Source organism: Oncorhynchus kisutch, linkage group LG20, assembly GCF_002021735.2.
Source record: "Oncorhynchus kisutch isolate 150728-3 linkage group LG20, Okis_V2, whole genome shotgun sequence".
Lineage (NCBI taxonomy): Eukaryota > Metazoa > Chordata > Actinopteri > Salmoniformes > Salmonidae > Oncorhynchus > Oncorhynchus kisutch.
The window spans coordinates 47,971,204-47,993,703 of NC_034193.2; the positions used below are offsets into that span (position 1 = coordinate 47,971,204).

The following is a 22,500-nucleotide window of genomic DNA, read 5'->3' on the forward strand; positions in this document are numbered from 1 at the left end:
CAATATGAAATATGCAGTAGTGGCATTAGTTTCATTGTGGAAGAAGGGAAGCGAGGGAGAGGAAGGATGGATGGCGCGCACTATATTTAAACTGCAGAGATTGCGGGATGGATGGATCTCCCTAAAGACTCTCAGAACGTCGCTCTCTTGCTCTCCAACTTTTCATCCCTTCGCTCCAACTATAAATAAATGAAACAGAGAAGGACAGGAGTGATGGAGAGAATATGAAAGAGGAAGAGAGAGGAGGAGAGGGAAAGAGTAAGGGATGAGATCTCCAGTGGGAGGTATGGATATGTGTAGCTGTGGGATACACTGAGCCAACTTAATATCTTACCCACACACACAGTACTCACACACACACAGTACCCACACACACAGTACTCACACACGCAGTACCCACACACGCAGTAACCGCACAAATAGTGCTCACACGCAGTACCCACAAAAACAGTACCCACACACGCAGTACCCATACATGCAGTATCCACACAAGAAGTGCCCACATATTCAGAACCCACATAAACAGTACCCACACAAAAATTACCCACACATTCAGTACTCACACACACAGTACCCACACACGCAGTGCCCACACACGCAGTACCCAATCAAAAAGTGCCCACACATTCAGAACCCACACAAGAATTGCCCACACATTCAGTACCCACACACGCAGTACCCAATCAAAAGGTGCCCACACATTCAGAACCCACATAAACAGTACCCACACACACAGTACCCACACACACCGTACCCACACAAATAGTACCCACACACACAGTACCCACACACACAGTACCCACACAAACAGTACCCACACAAACAGTACCCACACACACGGTACCCACAAAAATAGTACCCACACACACAGTAGCCACACAAATGGTACCTACACAAACAGTAACAGTACCCACACAAACAGTACTCACACACACAGTACCCACCCACACACAGTACCCACACACAGTACCCACACACACAGTATCCAAACATATAGTACCCACACACAAACAGTACCCACACATATAGTACCCAAACATATAGTACCCACACACAGTACCCACACACACAGTACCCACACAAACAGTGCTCACACATGCAGTAGCCACACACAGTACACACACACACACAGTACCCACACACACAGTACCCACACACACAGTACCCACACAAACAGTACCCACACATATAGTACCCACACACAGTACCCACACACACAGTACCCAAACATATAGTACCCACACACAGTACCCACACACACAGTACCCACACAAACAGTGCTCACACATGCAGTAGCCACACACAGTACACACACACACAGTACCCACACAAATAGTACCCACATATATAGTACCCACACACACAGTGCCCACACAAATAGTACTCACACACGCAGTACCCACACAAACAGTGCTCACACATGCAGTACCCACAAACAGTACCCACACAAACAGGACCCACACACACCGTACCCACACAAATAGTACCCACACAAACCGTACCCACACAGGCAGTACCCACACAAATAGTACCCACACACACAGTACCCACACAAATAGTACTCACACGCACAGTACCCACACAAATAGTACCCACACACGCAGTACCCACACAAATAGTACTGACACACACATTACCCATACACGCAGTACCCACATAAACAGTACCCACACACACAGGACCCACACAAATAGTACCCACACACGCAGTACCCACACAAATAGTACTGACACACACATTACCCATACACGCAGTACCCACATAAACAGTACCCACACACACAGGACCCACACAAATAGTACCCACACACGCAGTACCAACACAAATAGTACTCACAAACAGTACCCACACACACAGTACCCACACAAATAGTACTCACACACACATTACCCACACAAATAGTACCCACACACGCAGTACCCATATGGATATGTGTAGCTGTGGGATACACTGAGCCAACTTAATATCTTACCCACACACACAGTACTCACACACACACAGTACCCACACACACAGTACTCACACACGCAGTACCCACACACGCAGTAACCGCACAAATAGTGCTCACACGCAGTACCCACAAAAACAGTACCCACACACGCAGTACCCATACATGCAGTATCCACACAAGAAGTGCCCACATATTCAGAACCCACATAAACAGTACCCACACAAAAATTACCCACACATTCAGTACTCACACACACAGTACCCACACACGCAGTGCCCACACACGCAGTACCCAATCAAAAAGTGCCCACACATTCAGAACCCACACAAGAATTGCCCACACATTCAGTACCCACACACGCAGTACCCAATCAAAAGGTGCCCACACATTCAGAACCCACATAAACAGTACCCACACACACAGTACCCACACACACCGTACCCACACAAATAGTACCCACACACACAGTACCCACACACACAGTACCCACACAAACAGTACCCACACAAACAGTACCCACACACACGGTACCCACAAAAATAGTACCCACACACACAGTAGCCACACAAATGGTACCTACACAAACAGTAACAGTACCCACACAAACAGTACTCACACACACAGTACCCACCCACACACAGTACCCACACACAGTACCCACACACACAGTATCCAAACATATAGTACCCACACACAAACAGTACCCACACATATAGTACCCAAACATATAGTACCCACACACAGTACCCACACACACAGTACCCACACAAACAGTGCTCACACATGCAGTAGCCACACACAGTACACACACACACACAGTACCCACACACACAGTACCCACACACACAGTACCCACACAAACAGTACCCACACATATAGTACCCACACACAGTACCCACACACACAGTACCCAAACATATAGTACCCACACACAGTACCCACACACACAGTACCCACACAAACAGTGCTCACACATGCAGTAGCCACACACAGTACACACACACACAGTACCCACACAAATAGTACCCACATATATAGTACCCACACACACAGTGCCCACACAAATAGTACTCACACACGCAGTACCCACACAAACAGTGCTCACACATGCAGTACCCACAAACAGTACCCACACAAACAGGACCCACACACACCGTACCCACACAAATAGTACCCACACAAACCGTACCCACACAGGCAGTACCCACACAAATAGTACCCACACACACAGTACCCACACAAATAGTACTCACACGCACAGTACCCACACAAATAGTACCCACACACGCAGTACCCACACAAATAGTACTGACACACACATTACCCATACACGCAGTACCCACATAAACAGTACCCACACACACAGGACCCACACAAATAGTACCCACACACGCAGTACCCACACAAATAGTACTGACACACACATTACCCATACACGCAGTACCCACATAAACAGTACCCACACACACAGGACCCACACAAATAGTACCCACACACGCAGTACCAACACAAATAGTACTCACAAACAGTACCCACACACACAGTACCCACACAAATAGTACTCACACACACATTACCCACACAAATAGTACCCACACACGCAGTACCCACACAAATAGTACTCATACCCAGGACCCACACACGCAGTACCCACAAAAACAGTGCCCACACACACAGGACCCACACAAACAGTACCCACACACGCAGTACCCACACATGCAGCACCCACACACGTAGTACCCACACACGCAGTACCCACACACGCAGTACCCACAAAAACAGTACCCACACACACAGGACCCACACAAACAGTACCCACACATGCAGTACCCACACACGCGGTACCCACACATGCAGCACCCACACACGTAGTACCCACACACGTTGTACCCACACACGCAGTACTCACACACCCAGTACCCACACACCCAGTACCCACACACACAGGACTCACACAAACAGTACCCACACAAACAGTACCCACACACGCAGTACCTACACATGCAGTGCCCACACACAGCACATGGCATGTTTCCCAAAGTGATGAACTATCCCTTACAATCTGTTGACCTCTGACACTGTACATCTCATCAGAGAGGAGAAAGCAGTAGTCATGATACTTGCGCTCTGTACTGTAAAGAGACGGTGAAAGAGAGAGTGACTGAAAGAGGAAGCGGTATGACACACTGTATTAATCAAGAGAGAGGCGGAGAGAGGGGGGGAGACAGTTAGAGAGAGAGGTGGGTGAGAGAGAGACCATTCGAGTGAGAAAGAGAGGGAGGGAGAGGGGACAGTTGGAGAGGGGAGAGAGAGAGACCATTAGAGGGAGAGGGAGCAGCAGAGTGAGGGTGGGACAGAGCGAGACCATTTTAGTGTGGGTGAGAGAGAGAGAGAGAGAGAGAGAGGGAGCGCAGCAGAGTGAGGGTGGGAGAGAGAGAGGGAGTACAGCTGACTGAGGTCTGATTGCTGATTGATGCATTGACTTCCTCTGATTGAGCTTTAGTGAGGAGTGAACTGGGAGATTGGCTTATGATTGCAGAGAGAATTGAGTGGGGTGGTGGCAGTGTGTGTGCACGTGTGCGTGTGTGTGTCCACTTGTGCATACATATGGAGCCAGTGTTATCTACCAGCTCTCACAGTCTCGCGTCAGAAATAGACGTTCATCCCTGTTTCTCAAATCTAACATTTGTAAGTTGTTCCAAACTTCAAATTTCCAGGTGTTTAAGGTTTAGTTTAGACATGAACTCAGAATGTTTCAGGTTAGGGTTAAGTTTGGGCATTAACTCCAAATGGTTAAGATAAGGGTTAAGTTTGGGCATTAACTCCAAATGGTTAAGATAAGGGTTAAGTTTGGGCATTAACTCCAAATGGTTAAGATAAGGGTTAAGTTTGGGCATTAACTCCAAATGGTTAAGATAAGGGTTAAGTTTGGGCAGTAACTCCAAATGGTTAAGATAAGGGTTAAGTTTGGGCATTAACTCCAAATGGTTAAGATAAGGGTTAAGTTTGGGCAGTAACTCCAAATGGTTAAGATAAGGGTTAAGTTTGGGCAGTAACTCCAAATGGTTAAGATAAGGGTTAAGTTTGGGAAGTAACTCCAAATGGTTAAGATAAGGGTTAAGTTTGGGCAGTAACTCCAAATGGTTAAGATAAGGGTTAAGTTTGGGCAGTAACTCCAAATGGTTAAGATAAGGGTTAAGTTTGGGCAGTAACTCCAAATGGTTAAGATAAGGGTTAAGTTTGGGCAGTAACTCCAAATGGTTAAGATAAGGGTTAAGTTTGGGCAGTAACTCCAAATGGTTAAGATAAGGGTTAAGTTTGGGCAGTAACTCCAAATGGTTAAGATAAGGGTTAAGTTTGGGCATTAACTCCAAATGGTTAAGATAAGGGTTAAGTTTGGGCAGTAACTCCAAATGGTTAAGATAAGGGTTAAGTTTGGGCAGTAACTCCAAATGGTTAAGATAAGGGTTAAGTTTGGGCAGTAACTCCAAATGGTTAAGATAAGGGTTAAGTTTGGGCAGTAACTCCAAATGGTTAAGATAAGGGTTAAGTTTGGGCAGTAACTCCAAATGGTTAAGATAAGGGTTAAGTTTGGGCAGTAACTCCAAATGGTTAAGATAAGGGTTAAGTTTGGGCAGTAACTCCAAATGGTTAAGATAAGGGTTAAGGTTTGGGAAGGCTTTAAACAAAAATATAAAAAACGTTCTATCGCTGGATTCAAACTTGCCACCTTTGGAATCAGAGGCTTACAGTGAACCTACTTAAAGGTAAAAACAAGCACTGTTGCCTCTAGTGGCCAGCTTCCACATCATCTCCCCACATCCTCAGACATGGATGGACGTCGAATACTGACTTGTATCATGGGTGACCTGGCTGAGTGTTATAGCCAACACAGAGTGTGTGTGTTATAGCCAACACAGAGTGTGTGTGTTATAGCCAACACAGAGTGTGTGTGTTATAGCCAACACAGAGTGTGTGTGTTATAGCCAACACAGAGTGTGTGTGTTATAGCCAGTAGGCGATAGAAGGCTCGGCCCACCTCAGTAAACCCAGCTAACCTCATGCTAATTACCATGGTGTTCCATGCCAGGCTTAGACAGCCTGGAGGAGGATCTCTGGTCCTTTCTTCCCCTCATTTTCTCTATATCTCTTTCTCTCATCTCTTTGATGTGCACATTCTTTCTTTCTCTCTCTCTCTCTCTCTCTCTCTCTCTCTCTCTCTCTCTCTCTCTCTTTCTGTCTGTCGCTCTCTCTCCTTCGTTGTCTCTCGCTGTCTTGTGAGGCCATTAGCAAAGTGGAGAAGGTAGCCTGGAAAGAGAGATACATAGAGAGATTTGTCCACTCTGGAAAGTCAAAATTCTGTGGGGGTTTCAGTTGAGACCATAACAGATTATAGACCATAACACATACAGTGCCTTGCAGTATTTATCCCCCTTGGCGTTTTTGCTTATCTTGTTGCATTACAAACTGTAATTTATATTGATTTTTATTTGGATTTCATGTAATGGACATACAAAATAGTCCACATTGGTGAGGTTAAACATAAAATTACAACAACAAAAAACAGAAAAGTGTTGCGTGCGTATGTATCCACCCCCTTTCCTATGAAGCCCCTAAATAATATCTGTTGCAACCAATTACCTTCAGAAGTCACATAATTAGTTAAATTAAGTCCACCTGTGTGCAATCTAAGTGTCACATGATCTGTCACATGATCTCAATATTTATACACCTGTTCTGAAAGGCCCCAGAGTCTGCAACACCACTAAGCAAGGGGCACCACTTAGCAAGCGGCACCATGAAGACCAAGGAGCTCTCCAACACGTCAGGGACAAAGTTGTGGAGAAGTACAGATCAGGTTTGGGCCGCCCACCAAAACTCACGGACCGGGCAAGGAGGGCATTAACCAGAGAGGCAACAAAGGGTCCAAAGATAACCCTGAAGGAGCTGCAAAGCTCCGCAGCGGAGTTGGAATATCTGTCCATAGGACCACTTTAAGCCGTACACTCCACAGAACTGGGTTTTTATGGAAGAGTGACAAGAAAAAAATAAGAAAAAAACGTTTGGTGTTCGCCCAAAGGCGTGTGGGAGACTCCCCAAACATATGGAAGAAGGTACTCTGGTCAGATGAGACTGGGAAACTGGTTGAAGGAATGATGGATGGTGCTAAATACAGGGACATTCTTGAGGGAAACCTGTTTCAGTCTTCCAGAGATTTGAGACTGGGACGGAGGTTCACCTTCCAGCAGGACAATGACCCTAAGCATACTAAGCAACACTCGAGTGTTTAAGGGGAAACAATTAAATGTCTTGGAATGGCCTAGTCATAGCCCAGAGCTCAATACAATTGAAAATCTGTGGAATGACTTAAAGATTGCTGTACACCAGCGGAACCCATCCAACTTGAAGGAGCTGGAGCAGTTTTGCCTTGAAGAATGGGCAAAAATACCACTGGCTAGATGTGACAAGCTTATAGATGCATACCCCAAGAGACTTGCAGCTGTAATTGCTGCAAAATGTGGCTCTACAAAGTATTGACTATGGGATGGTGAACGGTTATGCATGCTCAAGTTTTCTGTTTTCTTGTTTGTTTCGCAAGAAACAAAATTTGTATCTTCAAAGTGGCATGTTGTGTAAATCAAATGATACAACCCCCACAAAAAATGAATTTTAATTCCAGGTTGTAAGGCAACAAAATAGGAAAAATGCCAAGCGGGGTGAATACTTTCGCAAGCCACTGTATGACTGTATGCATTTTCTTACTGACGTTCAGGCCTAAATGCTTTCCATATCTTCCACCCACAATAGCCATTATTCTGATAATGAATACTCGCAGTACCACATCTTTCCATGTATTGTATTCCTCCACCATTCCCTTTCCATAATATACATCTGGATCTAGTAAAAATGGTAAGTCGTATCAATACAGACACACACACACTCTGCCAACCTTGTATCTATAGAGCACGTCAATGCTAATGGTCAATGTACTGTATACTAGTGAGAGTCTGCCCCCAGGTTAAAGATGTGTATTATTTTTGTGCACCTCTCTCCCTCTGCCACTTAAACCCACTCACTCTGGAGAAAACACCGTTGCTATGGAGTGGGTTTCTGCCTCGGCTTGCACTTGGCTACGTCGCCAGCTAGCACTCACTCCGACACAAGTAGTGGAGTTGATTATATCAAATAGGAGTGAGTGAAGAGATGTGTACTCCATTCAAGGCAGATTGAAGGGTGGAAGATTCTGTCCCTTAAATGTTACATAGATATAAAGTAGTATAGTGCTATGGTAACTTTATTTGACATGGTCATTATGACATTATAACAATATTATAATTAACATGACTTGATAGCTGTCATTTAGATCTTAATATCTGTCATTTAGATCTTGGCTGCCCCTACCCCGGTCACCAACCTCCCACAGCAACTTGCCCAAACCTCCCCCATTTCTCCTTCACCCAAATCCAGATAGCTGATGTTCTGAAAGAGTTGCAAAATCTGGACCCCTACAAATCGACTGGGCTAGACAATCTGGACCCTCTCTTTCTAAAGTTATCCGCCGCAATTGTTGCAAACCCTATTACTAGCCTGTTCAAACTCTCTTTCGCATCATTTGAGATCCCCAAAGATTGGAAAGCTGCCGCGGTCATACCCCTCTTCAAAGGGGGAGACACTCTAGACCCAAACTGTTACAGACCTATATCTATCCTACCCTGCCTTTCTAAGGTCTTCGAAAGCCAAGTTAACAAACAGATTACCGATCATTTCGAATCCCACCTTAACTTCTCCGCTATGCAATCTGGTTTCTGAGCTGGAAAGGGGTGCACCTCAGCCATGCTCAAGGTCCTAAACTATATAATAACCGCCATTGATAAAAGACAATACTGTGCAGCCGTCTTCATCGACCTGGCCAAGGCTTTCGACTCTGTCAATCACCATCCTTATCGGCAGACTCAACAGCCTTGGTTTCTCAAATTACTACCTCGCCTGGTTCACCAACTACTTCTCAGACAGAGTTCAGTATGTCAAATCGGAGGGACTGTTATCCGGACCTCTGGCAGTCTCTATGGGGGTGCCACAGGGTTAAATTCTCGGGATGACTCTTTTTCTGTATACACCAATGATGTCGCTCTTGCTGCTGGTGATTCCCTGTTCCACCTCTACGCAGACGACACCATTCTGTATACTTCTCGCCCTTCTTTGGACACTGTGTTAACAAACCTCCAGACGAGATTCAATGCCATACAACTCTCCTTTCGTGGCCTCCAACTGCTCTTAAATGCAAGTAAAACTAAATGCATGCTCTTCAACCGATCGCTGTCGGCACCTGCCCGCCCGTCCAGCATCACTACTCTGGACGGTTCTGACTTAGAATATGTGGACAATTACAAATACCTAGGTGTCTGGTTAGACTGTAAACTCACCTTCCAGACTCACATTAAGCATCTCCAATCCAAAATTAATTCTAGAATCGGCTTTCCATTTCGCAACCAAGCATCCTTCACTCATGCTCCCAAGCATACCCTCGTAAAACTGACTATCCTACCGATCCTTGACTTTGGCGATGTCATTAATAAAAAGCCTCCAACATTCTACACAGCAAACTGGATGCAGTCTGTCACAGTGCCATTCGTTTTGTCACCAAAGTCCCATATACTACCCACCACTGTGACCCATATGCTCTAGTTGGCTGGCCCTCACTTCATATTCCTCGCCAAACCCACTGGCTCCAGGTCATCTATAAGTCTTTGCTAGGTAAAGCCCCGCCTTATCTCAGCTCACTGGTCACCATAGCAACACCCACCCGTAGCACGCGCTTCAGCAGGTATATTTCACTGGTCATCCCCAAAGCCTATTCCTACTTTGGCCACCTTTCCTTCCAGTTCTCTATCGACAATGACTGGAACAAATTGCAAAAATCACTGAAGCTGGAGACTCATATCTCCCTCACTAACTTTAAACATCAGCTGTCAGAGCAGCTCACAGATCACTGCACCTTTACATAGCCCATCTGTAAATAGCCTATCTGTAAATTGCACATCCAACTACCTCATCCCCATATTATTTATTTATTTATTTAGCTATTTTGCACCCCAGTATCTCTACTTGCACATTCGTCTTCTGCACATCTATCACTCCTGTGTTTAATTGCTAAATTGTAATTACTTCGCCACTACGGCCTATTTATTGCCTTACCTCCCTAATTTTACGTCATTTGCTGACACTGTATGTAGATTTTGTCTATTGTGTTATTGACTGTACATTTTTTTTATTCTATGTGTAACTCTGTGTTGCTGTTTGTGTCGCACTGCTTTGCTTTATCTTGGCCAGGTCCCAGTTGTGAATGAGAACTTGTTCTCAACTGGCCTACCTGGTTAAATAATGGTGAAATAAAAATGTAGATCTTAATATCTGTCATTTAGATCTTAACATCTGTCATTTAGATCTTAATATCTGTCATTTAGATCTTAATATCTGTCATTTAGATCTTAATATCTGTCATTTAGATCTTAATATCTGTCATTTAGATCTTAATATCTGTCATTTAGATCTTAACATCTGTCATTTAGATCTTAACATCTGTCATTTAGATGTTGTCTGTCATTTGGATCTTAATATCTGTCATTTAGATGTTGTCTGTCATTTGGATCTTAATATCTGTCATTTGGATCTTAAGATCTGTCATTTAGATGTTGTCTGTCATTTGGATCTTAATATCTGTCATTTAGATCTTAATATCTGTCATTTAGATGTTGTCTGTCATTTGGATCTTAATATCTGTCATTTGGATCTTAATATCTGTCATTTAGATGTTGTCTGTCATTTGGATCTTAATATCTGTCATTTAGATGAGTGGTCATGGGTTACTTACCTGTGTGTGTGTGTGCGCGCCTGCCTGTCTACAGTAATGGCATGTACATGAGTGAGTACAAAACAGTACAGTACAAGGTAGACAAGATAACTCATTGCATGAGTCTACTGTCATTAATCCACCACATTACTGTATCTTTGTTGAGAGGATAACCTTCATACTGCAACACAACACTAGTCACGTCCCATTTCTACCTTTCTTTCTCTCTTTCTCACTTCCTCTCTGACCTCCTTTGTCCTTATACAGTTGTGTTACTGCTTTTTCCTGACAAAGAACACACACACACACACATACACACACACACACACACACACACATGCACTCAGTACCCTGTTTATGGACTATGGAGAAGCCAGCTGTACCTTTTTTCTTCTAAAGCACAGGCATCTTTTGTGCTCTTGAAATGGCCCTCCAATACCCCACCGTTGTACAATAGAATAATGTGACTCATATCTCAAATGCAACATTTCCATAAAAGTCAGGAGTTGTTAGGCAGTACAGATGGATTGGGGGGGGGGGTATATTCACTTCCTGCTCTTTTTATTTGTCCGTTCAGAGTCAGACACAGATGATAACTTTAGAAGAGATACTGTACCGTCTCTACATTTAGTGGTGCATCAGGGTGAAACTCTCTGCAGGCAATGCTTTAGAGTGTTTGTGCCATTGGCGCACACAGATCAAGACGCCTGCCCTGCCTACACAGTGTGTGTGTGCGTGCATACTTGCTTGATTGTGTGTGCACACGATTTCTCATATCTTGTGTGCATGCGCGTGTGCGTGCATGGGCACCTCCATGTGTGTGGAAGGGTGTTGACTTGGCTGTGAGTTGGTATCTGGCATCGTGGTACTGTTCACAGTAGAGAGGGCCAGGGTGGTGGAGTGTTGGACATGGCTGGGCACATCTGCTGCCTGTATCCCTCTGGCAATGGGCATTAGTCTGGGCACACTAACTCCATTACACTCTGCCATGCTACAGACAGACAGACAGACAGACACAGACAGACACACACACACACACACACACACACACAGTCTATCTGTCTGTCTGTCTGTCTGCACCCACCCACAAAACAGGATTTGGGCCAAGTGCTCACCCTCCATACAACTCTACGGTTTGATGTTAAAGATGAATTGGGATGGTGGAATTGTAGTGCTTCAGTGGTAATTTACTCATGCATGAACTTAATGTACGTGGAACGTGTTTGTGTGAGTACTGCCTGTCCCTATGGGAATTCTACAGTAGGCATGAACAACCCTTCTTCAATAGTCATTAGAAGGTTTTATCTTCTGTCTGTGAAGACCTTCTCTCGTTTCTCTCGTTCTTTCTCTCTTCTCTCTCTCTGTTCTTCTCTTTCTTCTCTCTCAATTTCTCTCCCTGGTTCCTAGAGCAGATCCCTTTATCCTCTCTGTAATGTTTATTTCCCATCATAATAATGTGTTTTCCTTAGCAAACAGAACAGAAAAGGCGTAGGCAGGGCAGGCGTCTTGATCTGTGTGTGTGTGTGTGTGTGTGTGTGTGTGTGTGTGTGTGTGTGTGTGTGTGTGTGTGTGTGTGTGTGTGTGTGTGCGTGTGTGCGTGTGCGTGTGCGTGCGTGCGTGCGCATGCTTCCGTGCGTGTAGCACTCGTAGCTGTAAAAATTAAACACATCCAGCTGCCGACACCAAGATACACACACACACACACACACACACACACACACACACACACACACACACACACACACACACACACACACACACACCATGAGATGTCCTTCCTCCTCCTGCTCTCTACTCTCTGTGTTGTTTTACTGTGAGCTCTGCGTGGTGTTAGACGAGTTTCCTAATATAACATAGGAACAGACCTGTGTTCAATCAAACACATGCAGAATGTACGGCACACGGGTCACCGGAGAACTAGGCACCTTTCACACTACTGAGCTGAGCAACCGCTGAGCTGTACTGTGCCGGCCTGGTTACTCATCCACCGTCGTTGCTGGAAAGGATGACATCTGAGCACAGTATGTCTCAGGACGACAGGAGAGTGGGAAAAGGATCATCCACTCAGGAACATTGAGAGGTTGAGTTAGTTTGCCGTGTGAATGAGTCAGGGAAAGGTAGAAGCTGAAAGGTTGGGAAGAGGTGAACTAAGTTTATGCAGGTGAGGAGGAAAAGCCATTTTAGAGTGTTGGGATTCAGCTGCTGTAGCTAGCTGACTGGCTGGGCTTTTTCAGTGGAAATGTGTTCAAATAAACAAAGAATGCTAGGTTAAGTTAGCAATAGCATCACATTGCTGTATTAACTACTGTAGTTAGCCTGACTGTCTGGCTGTGCTTTCCAGTGAAAAGCGGTGAAATCACATTTTAGTTAGCAGTAGTTAGCACCCCCCCCCCCTCCAACCCGTCTTTTACGCTGCTGCTACTCTCTGTATATCATATATGCATAGTCACTTTAACCATATCTACATGTACATACTACCTCAATCAGCCTGACTAACCGGTGTCTGTATATAGCCTCGCTACTGTTATAGCCTCGCTACTGTTATAGCCTCACTACTGTTATAGCCTCATTACTGTATATAGCCTCGTTACTGTTATAGCCTCGTTACTGTTATAGCCTCGCTACTGTATATAGCCTCACTACTGTTATAGCCTCACTACTGTATATATCCTCGCTACTGTTATAGCCTGACTACTGTTATAGCCTGACTACTGTTATAGCCTGACTACTGTTATAGCCTCACTACTGTTATAGCCTCACTACTGTTATAGCCTCACTACTGTTATAGCCTCGTTACTGTTATAGCCTCACTACTGTATATAGACTCGCTACTGTTATAGCCTCACTACTGTTATAGCCTCGTTACTGTTATAGCCAATCTACTGTTATAGCCCCGCTACTGTATATAGCCTCGCTACTGTTATAGCCTCACTACTGTTATAGCCTCACTACTGTTATAGCCTCGTTACTGTTATAGCCCCGCTACTGTATATAGCCTCACTACTGTTATAGCCTCACTACTGTATATAGCCTCACTACTGTTATAGCCTCACTACTGTATATAGCCTCACTACTGTATATAGCCTCACTACTGTTATAGCCTCACTACTGTTATAGCCCCGCTACTGTTATAGCCTCACTACTGTTATAGCCTCACTACTGTTATAGCCCCGCTACTGTTATAGCCTCACTACTGTTATAGCCTCACTACTGTTATAGCCTCACTACTGTTATAGCCCCACTACTGTTATAGCCTCACTACTGTTATAGCCTCACTACTGTTATAGCCTCACTACTGTTATAGCCACGCTACTGTTATAGCCCCGCTACTGTATATAGCCTCGCTACTGTTATAGCCACGCTACTGTTATAGCCCCGCTACTGTATATAGCCTCGCTACTGTTATAGCCTCACTACTGTTATAGCCACGCTGCTGTTATAGCCCCGCTACTGTATATAGCCTCGCTACTGTTATAGCCACGCTACTGTTATAGCCACGCTACTGTTATAGCCACGCTACTGTATATAGCCTCGCTACTGTTATAGCCACGCTACTGTTATAGCCTCGTTACTGTTATAGCCTCACTACTGTTATAGCCTCGTTACTGTTATAGCCTCATTACTGTTATAGCCTCGTTACTGTTATAGCCTCACTACTGTTATAGCCACGCTACTGTTATAGCCCCGCTACTGTATATAGCCTCGCTACTGTTATAGCCACGCTACTGTTATAGCCACGCTACTGTTATAGCCACGCTACTGTTATAGCCACGCTACTGTTATAGCCACGCTACTGTTATATCCACGATACTGTTATAGCCTCGTTACTGTTATAGCCTCACTACTGTTATAGCCTCACTACTGTTATAGCCACGCTACTGTTATAGCCTCGTTACTGTTATAGCCTTACTACTGTTATAGCCACGCTACTGTTATAGCCTCCCTACTGTTATAGCCACGCTACTGTTATAGCCACGCTACTGTTATAGCCACGCTACTGTTATAGCCTCGTTACTGTTATAGCCTCACTACTGTTATAGCCTCGCTACTGTTATAGCCTCGCTACTGTTATAGCCACGCTACTGTTATAGCCACGCTACTGTTATAGCCACGCTACTGTTATAGCCTCACTACTGTTATAGCCACGCTACTGTTATAGCCACGCTACTGTTATAGCCACGCTACTGTTATAGCCTCACTACTGTTATAGCCACGCTACTGTTATAGCCACGCTACTGTTATAGCCTCCCTACTGTTATAGCCACGCTACTGTTATAGCCACGCTACTGTTATAGCCACGCTACTGTTATAGCCACGCTACTGTTATAGCCTCGCTACTGTTATAGCCACGCTACTGTTATAGCCACGCTACTGTTATAGCCACGCTACTGTTATAGCCTCGCTACTGTTATTTATTTATTTATTTATTTTACCTTTATTTAACCAGGTAGGCAAGTTGAGAACAAGTTCTCATTTACAATTGCGACCTGGCCAAGATAAAGCAAAGCAGTTCGACAGATAAAACGACACAGAGTTACACATGGAGTAAAAACAAACATACAGTCAATAATGCAGTATAAACAAGTCTATATACAATGTGAGCAAATGAGGTGAGAAGGGAGGTAAAGGCAAAAAAAGGCCATGATGGCAAAGTAAATACAATATAGCAAGTAAAATACTGGAATGGTAGTTTTGCAATGGAAGAATGTGCAAAGTAGAAATAAAAAAATAATGGGGTGCAAAGGAGCAAAATAAATAAATAAATAAAAATTAAATACAGTTGGGAAAGAGGTAGTTGTTTGGGCTAAATTATAGGTGGGCTATGTACAGGTGCAGTAATCTGTGAGCTGCTCTGACAGTTGGTGCTTAAAGCTAGTGAGGGAGATAAGTGTTTCCAGTTTCAGAGATTTTTGTAGTTCGTTCCAGTCATTGGCAGCAGAGAACTGGAAGGAGAGGCGGCCAAAGAAAGAATTGGTCTTGGGGGTGACTAGAGAGATATACCTGCTGGAGCGTGTGCTACAGGTGGGAGATGCTATGGTGACCAGCGAGCTGAGATAAGGGGGGACTTTACCTAGCAGGGTCTTGTAGATGACATGGAGCCAGTGGGTTTGGCGACGAGTATGAAGCGAGGGCCAGCCAACGAGAGCGTACAGGTCGCAATGGTGGGTAGTATATGGGGCTTTGGTGATAAAACGGATTGCACTGTGATAGACTGCATCCAATTTGTTGAGTAGGGTATTGGAGGCTATTTTGTAAATGACATCGCCAAAGTCGAGGATTGGTAGGATGGTCAGTTTTACAAGGGTATGTTTGGCAGCATGAGTGAAGGATGCTTTGTTGCGAAATAGGAAGCCAATTCTAGATTTAACTTTGGATTGGAGATGTTTGATATGGGTCTGGAAGGAGAGTTATAGCCACGCTACTGTTATAGCCACGCTACTGTTATAGCCACGCTACTGTTATAGCCACGCTACTGTATATAGCCACGCTACTGTTATAGCCTCACTACTGTTATAGCCTCGCTACTGTTATAGCCACGCTACTGTTATAGCCACGCTACTGTTATAGCCACGCTACTGTTATAGCCACGCTACTGTTATAGCCACGCTACTGTTATAGCCACGCTACTGTTATAGCCTCACTACTGTTATTTTTCACTGTCTTTTTACTGTTGTTTTTATTTTTTTACTTATCTAAGTTTACATACACTTAGGTTGGAGTCACTAAAACTTGTTTTTCAACCACTCCACAAATTTCTTGTTAACAAACTATAGTTTTGGCAAGTCGATTAGGACATGTACTTTGTGCATGACACAAGTATTTTTTCCAACAATTGTTATATTTCACTTACAATTCACTGTATCACAATTCCAGTGGATCAGAAGTTTACATACACTAAGTTGCCTGTGCCTTTAAACAGCTTGGAAAATTCCAGAAAATTATTTCATGGCTTTAGAAGCTTCTGATAGGCTAATTGACATCATTTGAGTCAATTGGAGGTGTACCTGTGGATGTATTTCAAGGCCTACCTTCAAACTCAGTGCCTTTTTACTTGACATCCTGGGGAAAACAAAAGACCTCAGAAAATAAATTGTAGACCTCCACAAGTCTGGTTCATCCTTGGGAGCAATTTCCAAACGCCTGAAGTATAAACACCATGGGACCACGCAGCCGTCATACCGCTCAGGAAGGAGAGCGTTCTGTCTCCTAGAGATGAACGTACTTTGGAGCGAAAAGTGCAAATCAATCCCAGAACAACAGCAAAGGGTCTTGGGAAGTTGCTGGAGGAAACAGGTACAGAAGTATCTATATCCACAGTAAAACGAGTCCTATATCGACATAACCTGAAAGGCCGCTGAGCAAGGAAGAAGCCACCGCTCCAAAACCGCCATAAAAAAAGCCAGACTACAGTATGCTACTTCACATGGGGACAAAGATCATACTTTTTGGAGAAATGTCCTCTGGTCTGATGAAACAAAAAGGGAACTGTTTGGCCATAATGACCATCATTATGTTTGGAGGAAAAAGGGGGAGGCTTGCAAGCTGAAGAACATCATCCAAACTGTGAAGCACAGGGGTGACAGAATCATGTTGTGGGGGTGCTTTGCTGCAGCAGGGACTGGTGCACTTCACAAAATAGATGGCATCATTATGTGGATATATTGAAGCAACCTCTCAAGACAGCAGTCAGGAAGTTAAAGGTTGGTCGCAAATGGGTCTTCCAAATGGACATAGACCCCAAGCATGCTTCTAATGTTGTGGCAAATTGGCTTAAGGACCACAAAGTCAAGGTATTGGAGTGGCCATCACAAAGCCCTGACCTCAATCCCATAGACAATTTGTGGGCAGAACTGAAAAAGCGTGTGCGATCAAGGAGGCCTACAAACCTGACTCAGTTACACCAGCTCTGTCAGGAGGAATGGCCCAAAATTCAACCAACTTATTGTGGGAAGGTTGTGGAAGTCTACCGTCTAACGTTTGACTCAAGTTAAACAATTTAAAGGCAATGCTACCAAATACTAGTTGAGTGTAAACTTCTGACCCACTGGGAATATGATTAAATAAATTCAATCTGAAATAAATAATTCTCTCTACTATTATTCTGACATTTCACATTCTTAAAATAAAGTGGTGATCCTAACTGACCTAAGACAGGGATTTTTTACTACGATTAAATGACAGGAATTGTGCGAGACTGAGTTTAAATGTATTTGGCTAAGGTGTATGTAAACTTTCGACTTCAACTGTACCTAATTGTTACTTAAAAATTGCACTGTTGGTTAGGGCTTGTAAGTAAGCATTTCACTCTAAGGTCTTCACCTGTTGTATTCGGCGCACATGACAAATATACTTTGATTTGATTTGGAATAGCATTACTGCATTAGCAGCTATTAGCATTGGTGGAAGCAGTGGTTGTGCTAGCTACTAGATATAGCCACTAGCTAGCACAACGTTGACCGTCTGGCTGGCCTTTCCAGTGGAAACGTGGTGAAATCCAGAGCAGATGTTAGCAATGGCCCATGAATAGACTGTTGATTGGTGGACGAGGTGGGATGATGAGAAAAAGGAGAGAGGAGCCTGGAGAATGAATGGAGGGAGAGAGAAGGAAGGAGAATGATGAATGGAGGGAGAGGGAAGGAAGTGTGGAGTGAGAGGATAACATAGGTATTTAAGCTCTCTTTTTCTTTCTTTCTATCTCTTATTTTTCTCTGCCTCTTTCTCTTTTCCCCTCTCTCTTTCTCCTCTCTCTTTTCACCTCTCTTTCCCCCTCTCTCTTTTCCCCTCTTTCTCTCTCTTACACACTTTTTTCTGCACAATAAGGAGTGATAGCTTCTAGCGCTTCTTGTACCACTTCCTCTTGTAGCCCTACTCTCTTTTCATGTATAATTTCCCTCTCTCCTCCTCACCCTACATATCCTAACCCTGAGCTCTATTTTTACTCTACACTCTTTGTCCTTTTCTTTGCTCTCACTTTATCCATCTCTTTTTCTCTTCTCCTCTGGTGGGTCTTTCAGTTCTCAGAGGAGGCGTACACACACACACACACACACACACACACACACACACACACACACTCATACACACAATCCTTGGCAGGATGCTGCAGGACTATCATACAGACACACACTCACAGATGGACGGACGCAGGCATGCACACACACACACACACACAAATAGACATTTAGGCAAGGTGCTGCAGGGCCAGCCCTTGTCAGTTCATATGAGTTATGTGTCCTCCATTAGCTTGTGAGTAGCATTGACCTCACAGGACAGACGTCAGAACACACACACACACCATCCATCCACACACATATACACACAAACACACAATCTCTTGCTTGAGTAACCCGAAATCTCTGTCTCTTCCAGCTTTGCACGAGTTCCCTACAGATCTGTTTACCCACAGGGAGAGGACAGAAGGAGCTGTGGCCCTACACGTCCTGTGTGTGAGTTCAGTCTTCTTCACTTTGATGTCTGTCTGTCTGTCTGTGACCCACCCACCCAGCCACCCACCCACCCAAGGTTGCTGGTTCGAATCCCCAAACCGTCAAGGTTTAAAAATCTGCCTTTCTGCTTCTGCCAACAACAACTGGATGCTGATTAAGGCAGCTCCCCTCACCTCTCTGATTCAGAGACATTGGGTTAAATGCAGAAGACACGTTTTGATTGAATGCATTCAGTTGTGCAGCTGACTAGGTATCCCCTTTCCCACTAGGTATCACCTTTCCCACTAGCTATCCCCTTTCCCACTATGTATCCCCTTTCCCACTAGGTATCCCCTTTCCCACTAGGTATCCCCTTTCCAACTAGGTATCCCCTTTCCCACTAGGTATCCCCTTTCCCACTAGGTATCCCCTTTCCCACTAGGTATCACCTTTCCCACTAGGTATCCCCTTTCCCACTAGGTATCACCTTTCCCACTAGGTATCACCTTTCCCACTAGGTATCCCCTTTCCCACTAGGTATCCCCTTTCCCACTAGGTATCACCTTTCCCACTAGGTATCCCCTTTCCCACTAGGTATCCCCTTTCCCACTAGGTATCCCCTTTCCCACCAGGTATCCCCTTTCCCACCAGGTATCCCCTTTCCCACCAGGTATCACCTTTCCCACTAGGTATCCCCTTTCCCACTAGGTATCCCCTTTCCCACTAGGTATCCCCTTTCCCACTAGGTATCCCCTTTCCCACTAGGTATCCCCTTTCCCACTAGGTATCCTCTTTCCCATGTCTCTGTGTGTGTCTTTAATCAACCTTTCACCTCAATAATCTATTTTAAGTTCCCGTAAAAAAAAAACATAGTGGAAAACTAACAACTTCACGTCAGTCCCCCTGTATTTCTCGGCTGGCTGGGTGTTTGTGCATAGTGCGAACCATGGGATAATTGTTAGCGGGCCGCCATCCAAGGCTTAACAAATGGCCCCCGAGTCCAAGCTATCCCGCTTGGAGGAACAGAACAGAACACAGCATCTGGTACCGAATGAGGCCTGCCAACTGTGTGTGTGTGTGTGTGTGTGTGTGTGTGTGTGTGTGTGTGTGTGTGTGTGTGTGTGTGCGTGTGCGTGTGTGTGTGTGTGTGTGTGTGTGTGTGTGTGTGTGTGTGTGTGTGTGTGTGTGTGTGTGTGTGTGCGTGCGTGCGTGCTCCTCACTCTAGCTGGGGTCCTGTCAGCACAGCCGGCATTTTTATTTATTGCCGGTTGGAAATACACACCCAATTACAACCAGATTTAGGTGTAGACTCTGAGCAGCATGAGTGAGTGGGTGAGTGAGTGAGAAAGAGAGAGAGAGAGGGAGACGAGAACTTCCATCAAATATAGTGGACTAGTTCTGGATGGAAGCCGGTGCAGGTTGAGTAGGTAGAGTTGGGGAATGTGTATGTTTGTAATTGTGTGTGAGGCCTGTGTGTGTGGTGGGAGGATGAAGCGGAAGGCTGGGCATTTCTGTAGGCTGGGTTTTAAAGGTAGGGTGAGCAGGCAGGATGCGTGGAGGTGTGTTGGGCAGAGGGCTAAACTGAGGTGTAGACTACAGAGGTAGCAGGGATGTGGAGGTGGCGAAGATAGAGGGCATAGGCGATACAGAGGATGGGTAGATGTAGGGAAGGAGAGGAACACGTATGAGGGGAATAGATCACATGTACCATTTCCATTTGTTTGATGGGCCTCCACGTTGGTCATTTCATTGAAATGACGTGGAAACAACGTTGATTCAGCCAGAGTGCCTAGTGGACAGTAGTAGTAGTACAGTTAGTTACCTGTAAGGTCCCTCAGTCGAGCAGTGAATTTTAGACACAGATTTAACCCCAAAGATCAGGGAGTTTTTCCAATGCCTCTCAACGAAGGGCTCCTATTTGTAGATGGGTAAAAAAAATAATACAAGTAAGCAGAAATTAATTGCACTTTGGATGGTGTATCAATACACCCAGTCACTACAAAGATACAGGCGTCCTTCCTAACTCATTTGCCGGAGAGGAAGGGAACCGCTCAGGGACTTCACCATGAGGCCAATGGGGACTTTAAAACAGTCATCTTGTCATCTGGGACTTTTTTTTAGGATAAAAAGAAACGGAATAAAGCTAAGCAGAGGCACAATCCTAGAGGAAAAACGGGTTCAGTCTGCTTTCCAACAGTCACTGGGAGACAAATTCACCTTTCAGCAGGACAATAACCCAAAACGCAAGGCCAAATATACACTGGAGTTGCTTATCAAGGCGACTAAACTGGAACTAGTGGCCAAGTTAGAGTTTTGACTTAAATCGGCTTGAAAATCTATGGCAAGGCTTGAAAATGGCTGTCGAGCAATGACCAACAACCAACTTGACAGAGCATGAAGAATATTTAACAGAATAATGTAAATCAAAATATTGTACAACCAAAGTGCAAAGGTCAGACTTACCCAGAAAGACTCACAGCTGTAATCACTGCCAAAGGTGATTCTAACATATATTGTCCTCGGGGGTGTGAATAATTACAGTGGGGCAAAAAAGTATTTAGTCAGCCACCAATTGTGTAAGTTCTCCCACTTAAAAATATGAGAGAGGCCTGTAATTTCCATTATAGGTACACTTCAACTATGACAGACAAAATGAAAAAAAAAATCGCATTGTAAGAAGTTTAATGAATTTATTTGCAAATTATGGTGGAAAATAAGTATTTGGTCAGCCACAAACAAGCAAGATTTCTGGCTCTCACAGACCTGTAACTTCTTCTTTAAGAGGCTCCTCTGTCCTCCACTCGTTACCTGTATTAATGGCACCTGTTTGAACTTGTTATCAGTATAAAAGACACCTGTCCACAACCTCAAACAGTCACACTCCAAACTCCACTATGGCAAAGACCAAAGAGCTGTCAAAGGACCCCAGAAACAAAATTGTAGACCTGCACCAGGCTGGGAAGACTGAATCTGTAATAGGTAAGCAGCTTGGTTTGAAGAAATCAACTGTGGGAGTAATTATTAGGAAATGGAAGACATACAAGACCACTGATAATCTCCCTCGATCTGGGGCTCCATGCAAGATCTCACCCCGTGGGGTCAAAATGATCACAAAATCCCAGATCCACACGGTGGGACCTAATGAATGACCTGCAGAGAGCTGGGACCTGCTGGACTCAAATCCTGCAGTGCCAGACGTGTCCCCCTGCTTAAGCCAGTAGATGTCCAGGCCCGCCTGAAGTTTGCTAGAGAGCATTTGGATGGTCCAGAAG

At 44.6% G+C, this 22,500-nt stretch overlaps 1 protein-coding gene across 1 annotated transcript in view; it reads left to right on the forward strand.

The window, feature by feature from the left end:
* The window catches only part of LOC109877960 (sodium/potassium/calcium exchanger 3), a 70,666-nt gene that overhangs the window by 33,720 nt on the left and 14,446 nt on the right, over positions 1-22,500 (forward strand). Inside the window, 1 exon segment of the mRNA XM_031799843.1 lies at positions 19,173-19,249. Within this exon segment, the coding sequence (XP_031655703.1) occupies positions 19,173-19,249 (77 nt within the window).